The following is a 21,092-nucleotide window of genomic DNA, read 5'->3' as shown; positions in this document are numbered from 1 at the left end:
TTATATTGATACTCTTGTGCATAAAGCATTCTAATGACCCCCAAATGGTACAATGCATAATAAAATCCCAAACTGAATTTTATGGTTGATGGGTGCTATCACTTTCTCCCTGCTCGGTGAACTTACTGTTACTACAGGTCGGGGGATTGTGATGATGTGTTATTTTTTGCAATCAATCTGAGTATCCTGGAGTTTTCCTATGAGAATCATAGGCATTGGAAAGAACTTTTTTGATGTGATGCGTCTTCATTAGGTAAGAAAAAGTTTCACCCAGAAACTGGTACCTGCTAAACAGGATTATAAAGAGTATCCTCTGAAATGGGCAATAAGTACTTTACACTCCATTAATTCTGTCGGAAGTTCATTAATCACAAGAAGATTTTGAAATATTTCCATTGATAATATTCTTCTCGTAAAATGTGTACCTTTTAGCCTCTGTTATCAGAAGCAAAAGATCATTAATTAAAATAGTCATTATCGGAGATCCTTCAGGTTTGTTAGGGAAAGGTGTAACTCAGTCTTTGTGCTTTTAACTCTTTGTGTTTCTGAAGGTATATGTTGTGGGACTCTAATGGAGACTAGCCTGACGGAAATGACCCTTGCTCCAATAAAGCATTTCTGCTGAACTACTTCTCTCCTACTAATTAGCACTTATCCCATCAGAAAATTAACACAGCAAGTCCTGAACACAGGTACAGTTTTGTCAACAAAAATAAATGGGAGCATTCAGTGCTTCTCATTAAACACTCATAGGGAAGCACAGATCTAAAAATGATCTCCGTGTTAAAACAATACTCAGGTGTAACTCTAAAATCATGGGAACCGAGAGGGTAATTGAAGGCATGGAGATAATACTGTCTCCTCTTGTAATTTGTATGACTGGAATTTTAAAAGATGTACATGAATAGAACTACAGGATATAGAATGGCAGGGACAGAGCACGCATGGCCCAAGTTGGTGCTGATTTCTACCTACAAGTTCGAGGTTAAGGGGTACACCGAGGTGGACTAGGAAAGCTTTTGAGCTTAGATGAGACAGAATTCTAACTAACCCTTAAAATCCAAGAGAAGAAACTTTGGAATAAAGTAGAGAGCCAATTTTATTCTGATTGTCTTTTAAGGAATATACCTGAATGCCAGATGCTTGCGGGCAGACACCTTTCATGACTCGTTGAACTGGTAAATGCCATTTCCATTGTAATTTGTCAGTCTCATCTGACTTGTATCCCAATTTTAAGTAGACCCCACTTCTGTCCCAAGTCAGTATATCTCCAATTCCTGTCCTTCAGTATTATTCATAATCTTGGCATATGGAGGAGATGTGCAGAGACCTGAGAAAAGTTCGCCACACCCTGGAAAAATCCTTCTTAATAAAGATCTGACTGGCCCTAGGTGTAGTCAACATCTGCAGCTGCTTATTCCCCTGGCCCCAGCCTCTGTGGTTTGCCGTTTCTGCATCTGAGCTCTGACTTCTGTTTTTATGTACCACACCTGGCTATGCCAGAATCTCCGGGGAAAAGTGTAGTGAGTTTTGTTGACCCCATTTTGGCCTAAACCTAAGTTTTGAGAGGGCTCCAATCCAGAAGAAAAGCCAAGAATGGTGTCTTTTCCTTCTGAGTGATGGAGCATGGCAACTGCAGACCTCCCGGTCTGGGGGACCCTAGAAAGAAAAGAAAAGTTAGGTAGCACAGGCCTATGGAACACTCAGAGGGAATTAACCGTGCATTCCCTAGCTGGATATGGTGACCCACCGACTCCGGGGAATTCATTCACTTACCTAACTGCAGTGAGGTCTTCAGACAGACACCAGCATCCCTCATCAATCAGGCACTTAGCTTCTCCATCATTAGAAGTTTATTTCAGATTCCCATGTTTGAGCTCATACAGATGATTAGAAAGAATCCTACTAGATGAAGATGGAGACAGCCAGCTTGCTGCTACCAGTAGTGGGTATTCAGCCATGGCACATAAAGTTGACTTTGTCTAGGGCCTGAATAATTTTTAATTTCAGTAGAACTTGCTCCTTTTCATATATAGAGCAGATTTTTAAAGTACTTGGCCAAGATTTATTCTTGCCTATATTCATTGAGAAAAGCATTTGTTAAGCACTGGTGAACCAGGCATCACACACAGTAGAACAGAGACATAAGTGAACAAGATATGATTTGAGCCCCCAAGCCAGCCACTGTTAATGAGGGAGAAAGATGAGAAAACAAAGACACGAGAGTGAAGAAGGGCGATACGCAGACAGAAGAAAGTAAGGGGTGTACTCTGAATACGGTGTTTGTTTCTAGAAAATTGTTTCTTTGCCTTCTGGTGAGGCATTTGCTAAATTAAACAGCATCTCTTTTACTTCCTGGGTTCTGACCACATAAGGACACAAATCATAAATGGCAAATATCACAGATCTCATATCTAAAGAGAGTTACATATTGTTGGTGTTTACCATTTTCCTCTCTCCCCATTTTCTAGTTACAAAATATATTTTAATTAGAATATTGTATATAGTTCTTGTCCTGTTTTACTGATTGAATTTGTTTTTGAAAACAAGCTTCATTCTTGAGGTTTATAGGTGTTTGACAGTCCAGAACAAGGCATCAGGCAACTTGCAGGAATTTATAGCACATTTCTGTTAAAGACTGTTTAAAATTGTTCTACTAATAGTAAAGTAATACGTGCCTTTTGTAGAGAATTTAGAAATCATAGAAAGCTACAAGGAAGAACAGAAAAATTTAGTGAGAACTAACTACGATTTCCTCTCGCCTTCCCAATTATATCAGTGTATACATTATGAGGCTTTCCTTACGTTTCCATAACATACTTCACTTACTTACTCTTCCCATTTGGGGGCAAATAGGTTTTCAAATTTTTGCTATTATAAGTGATCTGAGATGCACATCTCTAAAAAAATCTTTATGTAAATTTATATTTCTTAAGGATAAGTCCCTAGCTGAGTAATTACTACTCACAGGTATGAACTGCATTAATCTCTTTTATGTTTTTCACTCAGCTACGCTCCATAAAGCTTGTTCCAGTTTTCCCATACATTAGCACTACATTAAAGTACTTATTTTGTAATACCCTCACCCACACTGATTATTACGATTCTTAGAAGGAGAAACTAAGATTCTTGTCGGGCTGATGGCAAGGACCAGTATTATCTTGTTCAAATTTACATTTCTTTTCTAGTGAGGTTGAATACTTGCAATTTATATCAATCCAGTTATATTTCTTCTGTAAATAATCTATTCACCTCCTTTGCCCATTTTTCCATTGGGATTTTTCTTATTGATTTGAATAAGCTTTTTATATGTTAAGGACATTAATCTTTGTAATATTTGTTATATGTAGTTTTGCCGAGTTTGTTTGTTTCTTATTATTTTTATACATATATGAGCAAAACTCTTGATTCATGTTTTTTTAATTTCAAAAATCACCTTTAAAATCAGAGAGTTCTTCCCAATTCTGTGGCTAGATACTCAATTTTATTTTCTTCTATTTCTTCTAGAGTTGCACTTTTCACTCAGGTCTTTCATATAGCTGGGATTTATTTTTGTAATGTAAAAGTAAGGTTTCTTGATTAGTTATCACATGCGAATTTTTTCATATTTTCAAACTTTTACTGTTTTGTTACCAGCATTAAAAAATCCATTTTATTCTTGATAAATTGAAATTCTGTTAACAAACTCCCTACAAATTAAATATATTGAGCACGAATTTAGTCAGTCCTATTACCTCTCTGAGCTTCAGTTTTCTCATCTATAAGGGTAGTAGATTGGACATCTACGATTTCTTCTAGCTCTAAAATTCCTGTCTTAAATTGAAGACCCGCCCGCCCTCCCCCGCAAATTCAGCAGCATTCATACTTCTGAGTTTTGAACACTTTGGGGGGAAATGTTGCCATTTTAAAGTGGATACCAGTTGATTATTCAGGAGGTTTTGAATAGCCATCTTTTACTCTGATTGACTATGCCTATCAATGCCAATAATCATTCTGTTCTTTTATGTTCTAAAAGTACTCCTGTGGCTAGAATTTCTAAAAATTTACTTTTTGTGAAATGCTGTTGGTATGGACAGATGGTGATCTAGCATCCTGCCAGAAGTATCCCTGCTGTCAGGGTGTTAAAACCATATTTCAAGTCATGTCATTAAATATTTGGAATTGTTTTTCTGAGTTCAGAATGTCCTGACCAGGACAGAGATACAAACCTCCCAGATAATGACAAATTAAAAAAACTTCCAGATCTTTCTGCCTTGAACTCCTAGAAATAAGAATAAAGGGGTCTATTTATTTATACTGGCTAATTCATTAACCGCTATGCACAGCCTAGCTCCAAACCACTGTTTTTTAAAAAATGCAAATTTATATCTCTCCCCCATTTCTCTCTCATAAAGAATATTTCCTCTTTGAGGGTAATCTCCATGTTTTATTTGAACTTTTACCCCCAGTGTCTAGCGCTAGGCTTTCAGTCAATATTTGTGGGCCTGAATTCGGTCAAGAGGACAATTGTGAGTGATTTGAAATGTTTCCCAAGTTCAAGCGCTCAAACCGAATCTCTGCAAAACCAAAGTTGTATCTCTGCAGATCGAAGGTTTTCATCTCATCTCCAGGATTCCGGTTCATTGGAGATTTAAAGTTTTAAATTGAAAGGTTTTGTACCATGGGGAATTAACCTGGAAATGACAAGCAGAAAGGACAGGGAGGTTCATCACAGTAGTCAGTTTGTAACTACGGGCAAGCTTTTGGGAGAGTACATAGTTGGTAAAGAGTAGACACAAACTTTCAAACTTCAATGAGTCATAGTTTACAAAGCAAGGCTCTTACTGGGGCAGGTTTGTATATGAGGATTTCAATCCTCTTTGGCATCCCAAGTGCACATTAATATTCAGGAAAATAGAAGATTGTTTTGCTGTTCTTTATTATCAAAGTACTTCCATTTCTTTTCAATCCATTCCTCTCTTCCCGCACACCCATCCTTCACTCCAGAAAAAGAGGGAGAAACACCTACTCCATTGCAACCAAATTCATTTTTGTCTCATTTTAGCCTTCTCTCTTCCTTTTTACCTTCTAATTTTGTTTGTCTCTCAAATAATTGTACCAGTATTCCATTGCAGTTTAAATTCCCTTAACCTGTTTTAACACCAACTTTCTGTGGCTGTGCAATAAACCAAGAGTGACACAGTCCTACCTTTCTCCCAATCTTGTTTCAAACTGTGAAATAAATTTCTGAGATGGTTCCTGCTGAGACCTAAGGCGTGCCTCTCTAAAAGCACTAAGGAATGTGCAAAACATGAAAATACAAGAGTGTTTACTTAAGATGCTTTGTATCTCCTTGCTTCCATGCCATGTGATCTTGCAGTTGCTACGGTAACTAGGAATTTTTCATTCCATAACTTGTATAAGGACTGAGGGTGCCCTTTTTATTACTGCTCTGCCCTCTCTAAAGTTACACATGCACTCACGTGCACACACACACACGCACACACACACACGCATATTCGCAAGCACGCACGTGTAAATGCACATTTATATACACACAAAAGAGACTTGGAAAGAGTTCCTTGACTTGAAGCATTCCCATTTTCTAAGTGTATTACTTTACACTTTATTTACTTTCAATTTAAAATTTTTTTCCAGCTTTATTGACATATGATTGACAAAAGTCATATATATTTAAGGTGTACAATGTGATGTTTTGATATATGCATACATTGTAAAATGATTACTGCAATCAAGCTAATTAACATATCCATACCTCACGTGATTATGTTAGATTTTGTGTGTGTGTGTGTGTGTGTGTGTGTGTGTGTGTGTGTGGTGAGAACACTTAAGATGTACTCTCTTAGCCAATTTCATGGATCCAATACTTTTTAAATTTGAAGAATATTTCCACTGGGTCTGTTCACAGTTAAGAGCTAGCTTTCTCAAGTTATTTCAATTTATAAATTAGATCTTTACTTAATCAGGACGCATTTGCAAACACAACTATGTTTCCTATAAGAGGAATTTGGGAGGAGAAGCCAACGCCATAGGAACTAGTCAGGGGTGGCTATCAAGGGCTGCTGTTAAAATCCATATTGTCCTCTTTTTACTCAGATTTTAAAGGCTTCTGTAAAACTGCTGCTGTGAATTAGTCAAACCCCAGGTGACAAGTATATCTGCAACTAGTACGTAGAAATTTTGTCCGAGTCATAATTTGCCATAGGTTTTCATCTCATCTTTAGGCTGCTTGAGGAAAGTGTCAATATTGATATTTTCCCTTCAGAATAACTTCATAAGTGTGTCACACACATATACACATACACACACACAATGATATAAGAATTCTTGGGAACTAGAAGGTATTTCTAAAATTTATATTTGTCATTTCTGTAAAATTTCCTAGGAAGCAAGATTTCAGATTTTTTGGTTGTTTTAAATCTCAAGTAACATATGTATTGTATGTTCAGGGCCATCAAGATATACCAATATGTACAGCTGATTCACTTTGTTATAAAGCAGAAACTAACACACCATTGTAAAACAATTATACTCCAATACAGATGTTTTAAAAAAAAAAAAGATATACCAATAATGCGAAGTGGAAATAAGTGCTGTTCCCAGCACTAAGTTATCTGAGCTTTTTGCAAAGTGGCCGAATCTGTCGTGAACATATCGTGCAAACTGTCTGCATGAACGCTGTGGATTGATGGAATTCACAGGTTCAAAGTATTGATAGACAAAGTTTTTTTCCAGTGACCTCAGTATGTTAGGAAATGCTTAATGATCTAATTTAGAATTTGAAGGCATCCTCATTTCTTCTGAATTACCTTCTAATAGGCCTCTGTCAGATCACATATGCACAAGGCAGTGCCCTCAGTTGCCCTTTGACCTAGGCTTTTTGAATCCAAGGGGTAAGTCTTAGTGACTTCCCAGCCCAGCCGAGCCTTTGCATTTTCCCGTGGGCCCACTAACCAGGGAGAGTGTATGTAACTCTGAGTCTTAGCAGAATGAAATAACCACCATATCTGGGACCAAGGGGCTGCAGAAGTGATGGAGTGCAGCAACCTCACCCCGTGACCACGGCTGACATCACGCCTTGCTTGTTGCTGCAGGTGTTTTATCTTGTTTATACTTTAGACTTGCTGATGCTGAAGGATATTGACTGCTCCCTTGCAGATAATCAGGAACCCCGCCACCAAACTAGGGCCTTGTAAGGCATTAACTAACTCTTGAAATGTCTCCTTTCTACCCTAGCCTACTCTCTGAACTGAGTCCCTTGGAACCTCTTCCTCCTTGCCTTTGCCGACCTCTCTGTCCTTGATCTTGGGCCATCCCAATGTCTAGAATCTGTCTGCTCACCCACCATTCACCAGGCCATTCATTCATTTAACAGACAGTGTTGTTCTGGATGGAGGGACAGCACAGAGAACAAGACAGACCAAGCCCCTGTTCCCATGCAGCAGATATCAGAGGGGAACTTGTCCTGCCATTTCGCCTTTCTCTTCTCCTCTCTATCCCCACCCACAATCTTGTCATCAACCAAGAACTTGCATACTGGATCTAGAATACTTTCTGGGAAAGATTTAATAAAATTTAAGATTTTATGATAAAAAACAATAACACCTGTGTGATTTAATAACTCTCAAGGGTCACATGGGGAGTGTCGAGTATGAAGCAAAGTGTAGGATCTGAACTGTAGTAAACTGATGTAAATATTAGACCAGAAAGAGTGTTAAGAAAATAAAACGTGCAGGAATTAGATTAAGTCAATTAGGGAGATGCTAATATAACTTACCCTAAAGCTATTAGGGTTTTTTTTTTTTTTTTTTTTTTTTTTTTGCGGTACGCGGGCCTCTCACTGTTGTGGCCTCTCCCGTTGCGGAGCACAGGCTCCGGATGCGCAGGCTCAGCGGCCATGGTTCACGGGCCCAGCCGCTCCGCGGCACGTGGGATCTTCCCGGACCGGGGCACGAACCCGCGTCCCCTGCATCGGCAGGCGGACTCTCAACCACTGCGCCACCAGGGAAGCCCAAGCTATTAGGTTTTTGAGTTGTTTTCCTGACAGCAAGGTGATGGACTCCATGACCTATATGGTGCCCTCTAACTTAGTGACAAGCTGACTTAAGCTTCTCTGGAAACTGGAAGGACAGGTTTGCTAGATCATGTACATTTGCATCCCCTCCTCCATTCTCATCTCTGCTCTGTGCTGGTTGGCAGTGAGACCTGACCCCCATGGACCTAACCCGCCGGGATCTCTTGCCTTCCATCTCCAAATGGGGCTCGGGCAATGGGAGGGGTCATAGGGGATCCGAGTGTAGAAGGAGACGGGGTCAGGGTGTTTCTTCCTACCTTGTCCAGCTTTCTGCTGCAGTTATGGCAGTGACTGCACCCCTCTGGGACTGCAACTCCTCCTTGCAAGCCTCTCAGTTACTTCTCCAGCTCCCTCCCAATGGGATCCAGTACTCACTCTGACTTCCTCTTGCCCCTTCAAGCCCAGGGGTGGTTAGTATCTCCCTTTGCTGGTCCATGGTTATCTCACCATATTTTGGTTAGTTTTATCAAACCTACCCATACTTCTGTAAATAGTCCCTCCATTAAACACTTTCAGAACCTTGCTGAGTATGCCTCTTTTCTTCCAGTGTCCAGAATAATCCATGAAGCTAATAGCGTATATCAAAATAGACTTGTGATGGAAAAACAGTGCCTGTATTTCAGGATATTACATCCTATCCCCATCTCCTCTGCTCTCTTGTGCAATAGGTTTACTAGCTGAAGTTGGCTTCAGGATCAAATTCCTAGCCTTGCCCTAATTGTAGGGTTCTTAGAAAACTTGCTTTACATGATTATTAGAGGCAGTAACATTTAATAAATACAGTTCTTTTCTAGCAGCCAGAACTTCCTATCCAGTCTTGTGTACTCGTTTTTCTGTGGGAGTTTAGTCACGTTCCGTAACAACTTTGTGTTTGCTTTCACACTATGGAAGTCAGACTTGACCTAGATTTTGTAAGCTTGGGGATGATGAATTCTATTAGTCCTATTTAGGCGTTAGTTTGAGTTATTAATCACAATATGTGTAGGATTTTTTAAAAGAACTAATTATCATTATTTAAATACTCTCATTCTGCCAGAACCATCTATACAAACGATGTGTTTGCCGGGCCAGAACTTTGTGATATGGTAAATCTAAACCACTACTCACCTTGACACATATCTTGCTTACTTTGTCTTTCCCTTAGCTGCTCTCTTAATCAGGTCTATCTTGCCAGCAATATCCTTCTTACTTTTTTTTTTTTTTTTTTAAAGATCTGTTTCCTTTTCTTTTTTTTCCATGAGAATAGAGAGTCATGAGATACATTGTCAGCAAATTCTGTGAAGGTTGTTCTCAGACAAAATTGTTTTTGGCCAGAGGAGATTTTTTTTTTTCAGATAAGTATTCCAGTTCTGCTGTACCCACATTTAACGGTACAAGAATAGATGCGGGCATTGGTGGTTTGGTTTGCTAAGCTGTGTGTGAATTTCCGTAGGACAAGACGAGGAGAGATCCCTAACCACTAAATCACATGCCACTTTCCTATTTAGGAGAGACAGCACTTTGGGCTTCTGTGAGAAAAGTGATGTCAAGAGAACTGAATTCTGTAGGATCTAAGGATTGGAAAAAAATGCCGAGGTTATCTTGTCCAGCCTCACTCACTGAAGAACCATCTTCACTTGTCAGTAATGTTATTGACAAGCTCTGCTCCAGTTTGAGACAGAGCTCATTCTGCCTCTGCCATCGGTACTTCCTTAAACTGAGCCTCCATCTGCTTCCTCGATCTAGCCACCCAGTAACGGAAGGTAACTTTTCTAGAACATCACAGGTAATCCTATGGCACCCTATCCCACAAGGCAGGGTAGCTCAGAGAGTGAAAATTTCCTGCTGTGGTTTCATTCTCCCCATCTTTTTGTTCTTAGACATTCCAGCTACCCGAACAGTACCTCAAAGGGTGTGTTTCCCAGACCCACTTGTAGCTCCTTGGCGCAGAGTCCCATGTATTTTGATCAGCAAAGTCCTGTGCCCAGAGGCTGTTTTGTTTTGTTGGAGGTAAAATTTGCGTAGCATAAAATTAACTATATTAAAGTGTACAGTTCCATGCCTGCCCAGTGCTTGAGCCCATCAGGCCGAAGGCAGCTTATGCACTGGACGCCCTGCTAATCTTAGGCTGCATGTCTCTGGGTACCCAAGTTTTGTGGGCATCAGACCCCACTAATCCCTGCCATGTTGAACTCTGTTCCTGCCAGCACTGCATTTCCCCCTTGCCAGGGGTATGAGCTCCGCCCTGGCTGAGCTTGCTTAGCTGTGGTCCTGAGACTACGTTTGGTCCTTGGCATCCCTCTTCTCCTCTTGGAACTCAGCATGACGTAGACACACCTGTTGCCTCACCTGCCAAGCAGATTAGCCTGCTTTGGCTGCCAGCACCGGGGTAGACCAAGTCCCCTTCCATACTTGTAGTCTCTAACGTGTATTAGTGACCGTCTTCTGGGGACGTCTGTGGTTCTGGTTAAGGGCTCTGTGGTTGGGTCTGCCTGGGTTCAATCTCAGCTTTACCACACACCCTCACACAAGATCTTGCTTGGCCAAGTTACTTTATCAAAATGGGAGTTTTAACAGTATGTACCTCATAGAATTGTTGTAATGGTTAGATAAGATAATGGATGTGCAACTCTTAGCTTTGCTGATGTATGGTGAACCCTCAATAAATGTGATAGATTTATCTGCCTGGTCATGGCTGGATCCCTCCCTTGTTGCCTGTTCCTAGTGGGTCTGTTAGTTGCATATGGCAGTGCTGTCTCCTTAGTTCTTGAGCTGTGGTTACCTCTACCACTATGAGATAAAACTATGTTAGCTTTTTTAAATTGTCTAGTAGCTAATGATTGCATGATGCTTTACACGTCACAAAACACTTAGCCATGTTTCCTCTTAAATATTGGCCAAGTTTTGGGGCTGCCTTAGTGATCCTCACATTAACCACCCTCAGGCCAAGATCCTGAATTAGAGCAGGTCGTTTTGGTCTCATAACCCCTTGTCTGTCTATATCACTGTCCAGTGTGATGAGCATGCAGCTCTTCTTTTCAGTTTACCCATATCTGTGTGAGTGTCCCAAACACTCAAGTTGACGATCAAGATGCAGAACAGCGCAGGCCACTGCCGTCCACAGCGCTAGCAGTTGGATTACCTTCCTTAGGAGGAGCACCTCTCAGCAAACTGTCCCCTGTACTGGCACCATCAGAGTCCAGCACTTGAAATGTATCCTTTGAGAGTGAGCTGCTGTTCTCTAAACCTCTACTCAAAATTGCACTTTTTTTTTTGCGGGACGCGGGCTTCTCACCGCTGTGGCCTCTCCCGTTGCGGAGCGCAGGCTCCGGACGCGCAGGCCCAGCGGCCGTGGCTCACGGGCCCAGCCGCTCCGCGGCACGTGGGATCCTCCCGGACCGGGGCACGGACCCGTGTCCCCCGCATCGGCAGGCGGACTCTCAACCACTGCGCCACCAGGGAAGTCCCCCCAAATTACACATTTATCCATTCCTCATTTTGTGTGTTCATTGATCCATCTGGGTAAGGTTCTTCAGGTATTTATGAAGTGCCGAGACCTGGCTGTTTGTTGGGAATTCAAAGTTGAAGGAGATACGGTGCCTGCCCACACGTGAGCTTATGCTTTAGAAGGGAGACAGAAAAGGTCATCAGCATGTGCTTCTCGGAATGCTGAGTCCGAAGGAGTCATGTGACACTGTGGGGTTGCAGAGAAGGGCCAGCCACGTCAGACAGGAGGTAGACGGAGCAGGTTTCCTGGAGGAGGTGGTTCTTGAAGAGAACTTCGTAGGAGGAATGAAAGTTCGACCAAGGAGGTTGGGAGATGAAAGGCGTCATAATAAGCTGTTGGCTCTAAATGCCATCTCAGTCTGTTTGGGCTGCTGTAACAAAACACCACAGACTGTGTGGTTTATAAGCAGCAGAAACTTATTTCTTACAGTTCTGATGGCTGAGAGATCCAAGATCAAGGTGTCAGCAGATTCAATATATGATGAGAGCCCACTTTCTGGTTCATAGATAGCTGTCATTTTGCTGTGTCCTCACGTGGCAGAAGAGGCAAGGGGTCTCTCTGGGGCCTCTTTTATAAGGGCACTAATCCCATTCATGAGGGCTCCAAAGGCCCCACCTCCAGGCACCATCACTTTGGGGGATAGGTTTCAACATAGGAATTCGGGGTTGGGGGAGACACCAACCTTCAGTCCATAGCAAATGCCTTCCTACCACTAAGTTAGCATCTTCAGTTATGGTGTTCACAAACTTGAGGGAAAGCAGCATTGCACCTTGTGCTACTTGTATGACTTCTTGAGTGCCACGGCATCAAGCTAGATGGTTCTGTGCATTCTCCATCTGAAAGCTTCTCCGGTGCTGCCTGCTTCACACAGGTTTGATGATGGAACACTGGGTCACGTGAGGAGTGTTGAGGATCCTGGTTGGAACCGAAGGGGGCAGAAGGGGGATTTTAGAAGGCACAAAATTCACATCTTGCCCAGTTCACACTTCAACCCACAGGGTGACCTGTTCACGCCCACACCCTTTTTTCCATGTGCCCTAGACTCAGGGACAGTACCATTTAGTGAATGCCTTCCCATTGTTGTGTTAATTATATGGTCTCTTATATGTCAGTTGCACGGGAGCTTAGTTTGGTAGAATTCTGACAGATGGAGCAAGTACAGCGCTCAAGTACAAAACACAGTTACCTCATGTGATGAGCATCATAATAGGAAAGTGACTAAGTAGAGAGGGTAGGGGCAACCTCAGAGGAGAGTGACCATTGAACCACGTGAGATCGAATTCTGTCTTTTAAAGGTAATCCACTCGCTCACTCACTCTCTTGCTTGAACTTGCACGCTCAGTAAACCGTTATCAAGTTAATATCATGTGCCAGGCCCTAAGCTGTGTGTTAGGAAGAGAACTAGAAGTCACAGTCCCTGCCCTCAAGACGTCATCATTTCGTGGAGAGCGCAGAGGGAGCAGGTAATCAGAGGTCAGTGTGATGGATGTCATGTCAGGGTTCTTTGGGCATCTTATCTGGATAGGCAGTGTTACCAGCAGGAGATTGTCAAAGAAGGTTACTTAGATGCAGTGATAAATATGAGTGTCATTGTATGGAACGATTTGTACCTTTTGGGGTTCATAGACTCCAGTGAGACCTAGAACTCTGGACTCTCCCTGGGAAAATGTGCCTACACATAAAAATTTTACATACTTTCAGAAGCTTCTCTGAGTCACTAAAGCCCATCCATGAACCCCCAGCTAAGCCCTCTTGTAAGAGTTGATACTGACAGAGCATCAGGGACACAGTGCCATGGAGAATAACAGTGGCAGCTTTATGTCAGTACTTGGGAGAGGAATATTTCCCATTATCAGAGATAATGGAAAATCAAGCAAGTAGTTGTGACAATTCCAGCAGGCCTGAGAAATCCCTTAGTAATGACTTTTTCTTGCTAGTGCTGGTGACAAGTGAAAATATAAATGCAGTCAGAAATTTGGTTCAGGACAGCATAGACTTGCTAAACTGTGAACATCAGTTCTTCACCTTACTTTTAAAACAATCAGTATTTTTATTACCCTCTATGTATTTTCATCTTAAAAATAAATGTCTTTCATGTGAATAAATGAAAAAAGAAAAGTTGGATTTCGAAGTATAAAAGCTGATCTTGGTCAAGGAAGTTAATCTAAAGTAAGTCAAAGGGACGGGTTCTATCATTCATTCAGAATTTGCAGGCAGGGGAGCAGTGTAGCCATAAAAAGAAAAGAAATCAGAGCTAGTCACCAAAGAATAGAACAAAGAGATGAGGAGCAGAGAAAAGCTGAAAACCCTCCTCTGTTTTCATATTTTTCATGGCCTCTGTTCAAAAGGTCCTGTGAGTCTGATCAAACATCTTTCCCTCCCCTCCCCCTCCCCTCCCCCTCCCCTCCCCTCCCCCTTTCAGCTGAGGATACCTATTTATTTTTACACTTCCTTTCCTCCCCCATCTCCCAGCTCATCCCAGACTGCATCCCATAGGCAAAGCTGTGAAGAATCCATCTGGCCTGGTCCTTAGAGTTTCTTGTTCTTCCTACCATCCCTTCAAGAGAGTAAGGCAAAGACCTGGTTTGTGCAGATCTAGGAGCTAAAGTGTGTGTCAGGGAGCGGGGAGAATTCTCACTTAGCCTATACCAACCAGAGCTGAGCGCCCCCATGCCTTGGCTGGGGCGGGCGGTGGGAAGCATGGTGCCTTCTGGGAATACATCCCACTCCCCACTGCACCTTCCTCTTCAGTGTTGCACCTACAGAAGTCCCTTCTCCTAAGGTCTGTGCCCCTTGCACTGGCATTCTTTTTTTCTTTAATTAAAATTTTTTTTTAATTTTTATTTTTTGGTTGCGCCGCGCGGGATCCTAGTTCCCCGACCAGGGATCGAACCTGTGCCCCCTGCCTTGGCAGCACAGAGTCCTAACTGCTGGACCGCCAGGGAAATCCTCGGGCATTCGTTCCTCACCCATCCTCTCATCACTTTCAGGAACATTCCTGGGTATGACTCTCTCATCCTCCTGACAAGGAAATGCATTTTATCTTTGACTCCAGTAACCATGCTCTCCACACTGCACCATGCCAGCGGCAGGGCAGCATCTTATGACCCTTGTCCATGGTCACTGTCCTCTAGCCAGAGACCACCAGGAGCACACCTGTAGTTGAGTAAGTTGGGTTTATTGCTTTTGGTATAGTGATGGAGCCCTCGCACCATGGGGAGCCTCACAGCAGCTCAGTACAAGAAGGTGATAGAAGAAAGGACGTCCCAGGCTTGGGTTTGTGTTTGGTGACTTTGGGGAGGATTTCAAGTAGCAGGGCTTTGCTCTAGATCAGGAAACTGGGCAACTCTGTGACGATATCTTAAATCTCATCTATAGGGAGAGGAGCAAAGCCAAAGTTGTCACTGGGAAAGAAGCAGCAGCCGCTACTCACTCGCTGGGCTTTCTGGTATTTTCTGCCGTGATCAATGTTTATGCTTTGTCTGTGTTCAGATATGATTTCCGAGTGGCCGTGTTTTTGTGTTGTCCCACCACAGTCACAGAGTGGCCTTATCTGATGTTGATTTTTCGCAGAATCAGTGACATTTAACAGGAGAACACAAGGCCCAGCCTGAGTGCCAGGCCGGCTCCCAGGTGTCAGGGGCTGCTTCTCCCTTGCTCCGTCTGCCCTGCTCTGAACTGCCCCACTTCAGAGATCAGCCTCCTTGATCAAAGCCTCCACCTGCTTCCTCCTCGACTGCCTGCCTGCTCCCTTCACTCCTGTGAAGGCTTGTCCTCGGCCCCCGCTTATCAGCTCCTCTCTTGGCGCACTCCTTTCCCTAACCAGACAGACGCCCTGTGGAGAAGGGCTGTTTTGCGTGTGTGCTGACGGCAGCCCACAACACCTCTCCTCCCTCCCTCCTGGTGTCTCCTATGCTGATCTCTTCCCCTGGTGGGCAGAGGGGGCGTCATTCGCTGTTCTCCTCTCAGGTTTCTCTTCTTTTAATTTAAAAATGGTTTTTTTAAATTTATGTTTTTAATTTAAAAATTAAAAAAAATTGTTTTGGCCACACTGCGCAGCATGTGGGGATCCCAGTTCCCCGACCAGGGAGCTAACCCGCGGGCCACACCGCACCACCCTCCCACCTCCCCACGGTGGCAGTGCGGAGTCCCAACCACCAGACCAGGGAAGTCCCCCCCCACTCAGATTTCTGAGCACTTGGCAGGAAGGCCTAAAACCATAAACATATGTTTTTCTACCCTCAGCAGCACGAAGCTGCCTGGCAATTCCTCTTTTCATAACTTGTTTATTCCCTGTTGCAACCCCTAAAGCCATTTTTCCAACAGTTTTCAGGCCCAGGAACCTCCCCTTCCAGAAGATGGTCGGAACCCCCACTCTACGGAGATGAAAGAAGGCATCTCATTTTGTCTACCTCAGCTACCTTATTTTCCCTGCTCTAATTTTTTTCTAAATTTCCACCCATCTTCTTTCCCGTGATCCTCTCTGGAAGGAGGAAGGCTCGATCCTGTTGTAGCCTAAACCCTCCATGCACGTTCCTGATCTCTCGCCCCTTCTCCTTAGCCCCTCACCTTGCCGACTTCCCCAGCCAGGCAGCCTCTTCAGCCTGACTCCTTCCTTTCGAGATGAAATTCCAAGGAGGCGGTCTTACCTGTTTGTGCACTTCCTTCACATCCGCTTACACCTCAACACTCGCCTTCCCATTGTGGTCTCCTCATCACTTCCTCCTAGACTCTTCATCTTGGTGAATTTGACAACGTCAGACAGCCTTTGCCCTTGACTCTCCTGAGTCAGTGCCCTCCACCTTCTCCTGGCTTCTGTTGGTTTCACTGCTTAGTCATCTCTTTGGTAGGTTTCCTCATGACTCTGATCCCCTCCCTCTTCCTCCTTCTTTCTATGTTTTCTCTTCCTAGTTCCCTTTCTGTCCTGCTTCCCTTCAACAATCTCATCCACTCCCAAACTTGAGTAGTTCACAGATTTATCTCTGTCCTTGGCCTTTGTCCAGAGCCCTAGTTCTTTATTTCTAACTGCTTGCTAAACATCTATAGCATGATGTGTTATCAGTACTGAAACATCAGTTGTCTGAAACCAGGTTCATCATTCTCAGCAGAACCAGTTTTTTTGTCCCCTTTAATGGCATTTCCATTCTCTTTCACCCACAGATCTGGGATTTGATCTGTCATCTTTGACAGTCAAATCGCATGGGTTCTCTACCTTTGCTTTCTCTCTTGCATGTGGCCTCACCTTGGGGGAGCTCACCACGTTAGACTTACGCTGTTATGGAGCTATCACCTTGTCAGTTAAGGGCAGGGCATCGGTCTTACTCACCGCTGCTTGCCCCTTAGTGTCTGCCACAGTGCCTTACCCAAAGCAGACCCTCACTGTTTGTTGAGTGGTTGTCTATAAATTAAGCATTTTAATGCTTTCCTTGCATTTCATGAACTGTTTTGTCATTGAACATATTTCTTGTCATTAGTTCTTTAAATACTTTTATTCTTAACCAAGCAAGCACCAGAGTAAAGTTTCATACCCAGAACTTCAACTCTGGTACTTATGCTGTTTTTCAGGAAGAGCAGTTAGGTAAGGGTAGATAGGTTGGTCAGGAGGTGTTAATTTCACCTTCCTTCTTGAGAGCCGGGTATAATACATACGGTTATTACGTTTTCACGGCAATTTTAGATAACTTCCATCTCCTTTTATACATTGATTTTTCTGCTTTTTTGCTTCTTTATTTTTTAACAGGTTTTCAAAATGGAAACTATCACTGTGACATAAGATGCTATTGATAGTACATCAGTATGGTTCAGCTATTCCCCTGCCCAGCAGAGTGTAGCTGCTCTGTGCACAGCCCTGTAATACATATTAGTTACACAGACATTAGAGAAGCCCTTCCCATCCATATGTATGTGCATGGCCCGCGGAAGTTAATAATGCCGTATATCACATGCACGTAGAATGTAAAACGTACTTCAGAATGACAGCAGGCTCGTATAAAATGAATATTGGCTTACGACGAGAGGAAAGCTAGGGAAAGATTTTTGTCCTTTCACACCTGCTCTTTACTGAATTATTTGTTTCTGTGTCTCAGTATCCCGGACTCACATTCTGCGCCCCCCCGCCTTTTTTTTTTTTTTTTTTTTTGTCAATATTATGCTCCTCTCACCAGCCACCTTGCTTCACTTCAGCCACATGGATAACAAAAGAACCCCTTTGGAGAAATGAAAGATAGCAATTATACATTGGTATTCATGTTACAGGAGTCACACTGCCATCCTCAGGGAGTTTAACAATGAATATCCAGTATTAATTGCCACAGTAACTGTGTGTCTGACCTTGCTGAAGTGCAATACATCAGTTTTACATAGTAAAATTATTTGCCACTAAGAGATTTAGAAAGGATGATCTTAAAATTATATTGCTGTTTAGAATGACTAGTATTTTTAAGAAGATCTTGGGGGACTCAAATGACTAGGTCACTACATTTTCTTAGGAATCAGCACACCGGGAGTTGAAATCATCATTTTCCCACTGATTTGGTTGGCAATTACGACAAGAATAGTGCCTTCCTATTCTTATGGAAGGTGAATAAATACATCGGCATCTCTGATAAATCTATGGAACTGATAATAAGGCACGAGGACATAGTACTTTTTATCCAACGGGGGGACGGGAAAATGTTCTTTTTGTGTGTTTGTACCTAATTGAGGTAGGGTTTTCTGCCAGGAGCAGAAACACAGAAGCATGCTAGGAACCCTAGGGTGTGTTTCCCTTTTTAAAGAGGCAACATAATTTTTAAGGTGAAGCCTCTTTGCTATCAACTTTTCTTGCTTCAATCTTTTGCTCAGATCCTCAGAAATACAGAAGGTAAATATTTTTACATGTGTTTCTCCCTACCCCCTCCGCCCCTACCTGCCTCTGGTTGGGCGCCACCCATCAGGAGAATTTCACACTCCACACTCTGGAAGCGTTTGTCACTTGGGTGTCACTTGGGTCGGCTCCACACTGCTGGGTCAGCAGTGAGCCCGACTCTGACAGAGCCACGTCAGCGGGCCATGTTAGGCTCTGGGCTGTGGAAGCTGTGTGTGCAGAAATGAATGATTGTTCAGCCTTCTCTCCGTGTTAAAAGGGACCGCGGTGAAGAAAGTCAGTGCATTCACCCGTGACATCCGAATTTCAGCCTAGATGAGATTCTAACTAGAGATCCGTTTTTACTTGTATTCTGGCAAAACAAGTACGTGATAAATATGAAGGCCACCTCAAGTTCGGGAGTAAAACATGAACTGAATGATAGAATGAGTAGTTTTTTTCCCACCTTAAAATAAGGCTGTGATGTAAATGAATATGATATATATCTGCTACGTCTACTTAATATGGCTTGCTCGTTGTTTTAGTGTTTAAATGAGGTTTTATATGATTTTCTAATTTTAATATAGTGGCAGTTTAAGAAGTATTAACCAGGTAAAAGAGAGTATAGCACACATGCAATTAGTATATTGTGTTTTTGAGACTTTGAACTTTGGATTTCTTAATTCACAACATTCAGGTAGTTTTAAAAATGAACTCTGAATCCCATCCCCACTTTATTCTTTTTTCCAGTTTCCTTTAAAGTATTTATGTCTTTCTAATGCTTTATGTACCCATACAATTTGAGCCTGGACCCTGTACCATTAGAGGGAGATCCTTGACCAGATTCCTAATTTGTTCTGAATCTTGTAAAGATGTTAGGTGGGAAAGCAACTTGAGAAAGTGAAGCTTTAGTTAGCTTTTTTTTTTTTTTTTGCCTTTTAAATTTTCTCTCTGTTTTTCCTTCTTCCATCCATCACTCCCGTCGGCAATGAAAGCAGGATGATGAAGTGACAACCGTTCAGGTTAAAGAGCAAGACCGGGACGTCCTGGTGCTGAAGAAAGTGCAGAGCTGCGGCCCAGCCCCCCAAGCGGGGAGCTTGGAGAGTGATTGGAGGTCAGAGTTCCCACCCAGCCCCATGCTCCTGTTTCCTTTTCCCTGCCTTCCTCCCCTTCTCCCGCTCCATCTCACTCGCTCTCTCTGCCTCCTCTATCCCCCCCTCCCTCCCTCCCTCCCTCCCTGTTTTCTCCGCCTCTCGAGCCCAGCGTGCTAGCTGACTGCAGAGCTCTTAGCAGCCAGATGGACTCAGTTCCCAGTGAAAGGACAGAGATGGCAAGATCTTTGAGCCTTTAGGGGATGCCTTTGTTAGTAGCCGTGCACAATGGGCAGCTCCCGGCTGAGAGTCTTTGACCCTCATTTAGAGAGGAAGGATTCTGCCGCGCTTTCAGACCGAGAGCTGCCCTTGCCCACCTTCGATGTGCCTTCTTTCAAATACATTGACGAGGAGGACGAGGACGAAGAATGGAGCAGCCGTTCACAGTCGTCCACTGAGGATGACTCCGTGGACTCTCTGCTCTCCGACAGATACGTGGTCGTGTCCGGGACCCCAGAGAAGATCTTGGAGCACCTTTTGAATGACTTGCACCTGGAAGAAGTCCAGGACAAAGAAACAGGTAAGGCAGGGGGGTGTCTCCTGCTTCCAGACTCACAGCTGCGGCTGCCCTTGTCAGTTTCCAGAGGGGCAAAGCCTCCGTCTGTACTGTAGCTGAAACCAGAGTGGGCTGACCCAGCATATGCTTCTTGGGCCTCCCCCTTAGCCTCCTGCTGTTTTGTTTAAATCCAGTAAATGGACGCACGTAGATCCAAGCAGCCGCCTGGGAAGTAGCTGTCTGTACAAAGAAAATGATACGAAGGCAGATGTTCTTGTTCCGCTGGCCGTTTTTACCACATCTCACCTAAAGGCAGTTGGCGAGAGGCCAGCATTTAATAGCCAGTGTCCAGTGGGAAGGAATATGAGGGATGGGGTTACCAGCTATAGCGTGCACCTGGCTTGTGGGAAGCACTGAGCTGGGGGGAGTAGCCTCCCTGCCGAAAAGTCAACAATTAATGCAACTACTCAGCAGCTATTAGCTTAGCAGCAACTTCTGCCTTTTTCCATGTGGTTTACAAACTGCTCAGAGCAAGCCCTGCTGTGCAGGATATGATACTCATAGCTTCTCAGACCAGAAACTGTAATTCACTGAAGTCTTGTTGATCAGGCTTCTTGTCCTTTCTGTTTAATCTGGGAGCAAAATACCCACTTAGCTTTTTCACCCTTGCACTTCTGGAAACACTACCGTTGCATGATCTACCCAAACTTCCTTTATCACACAAGGGCAGTGCTTGCTTCTCTTAAGCAAAATTTATAATTTGTTCCAGCCTGGAGCAGTTATTCCAATGAATAGACCTCTGGCTGTAGCCTGAATTCTGCAACTTGATGCCCTGACTAAAATGCACTTTTTGCTGCCACCATAGCACCTGTGATGCCGCAGTTTGCAGTATATCAACTGCGTCAATAAAAGGCATTTTTGGTTTTATTAGTACAAGTAACTCCTTAGGTTTTTCCCATGCAGGAAGGGTTGTGAAATGACAGCTTAGGTGGGAACAAGAGTTTCCTTGGGTCCCAGTAGTTTTATCTGAACTTAATTGA

The 21,092-nt window shown here is 43.3% G+C and overlaps 1 protein-coding gene across 4 annotated transcripts in view; it reads left to right on the top strand.

The window, feature by feature from the left end:
• The window catches only part of RAPGEF5 (Rap guanine nucleotide exchange factor 5), a 216,591-nt gene that overhangs the window by 125,902 nt on the left and 69,597 nt on the right, over window positions 1–21,092 (top strand). For 2 of the 4 annotated variants that reach the window (XM_060157140.1, XM_060157138.1), the window contains exons 10-11: window positions 19,401–19,519; window positions 19,988–20,076. In XM_060157140.1, coding sequence (XP_060013123.1) covers window positions 19,401–19,519; window positions 19,988–20,076 — 208 coding nt within the window. Of the gene's footprint in view, window positions 1–19,400; window positions 19,520–19,613; window positions 20,077–21,092 lie in introns of those variants that run through there. The other 2 variants (XM_060157139.1, XM_060157141.1) reach the window with 2 other exon arrangements.

Source organism: Lagenorhynchus albirostris, chromosome 8 (genome assembly GCF_949774975.1).
Source record: "Lagenorhynchus albirostris chromosome 8, mLagAlb1.1, whole genome shotgun sequence".
Lineage (NCBI taxonomy): Eukaryota > Metazoa > Chordata > Mammalia > Artiodactyla > Delphinidae > Lagenorhynchus > Lagenorhynchus albirostris.
The sequence above is the reverse complement of the archived record's forward strand: the minus strand, read 5'-3'. Positions and strand labels throughout refer to the sequence as shown.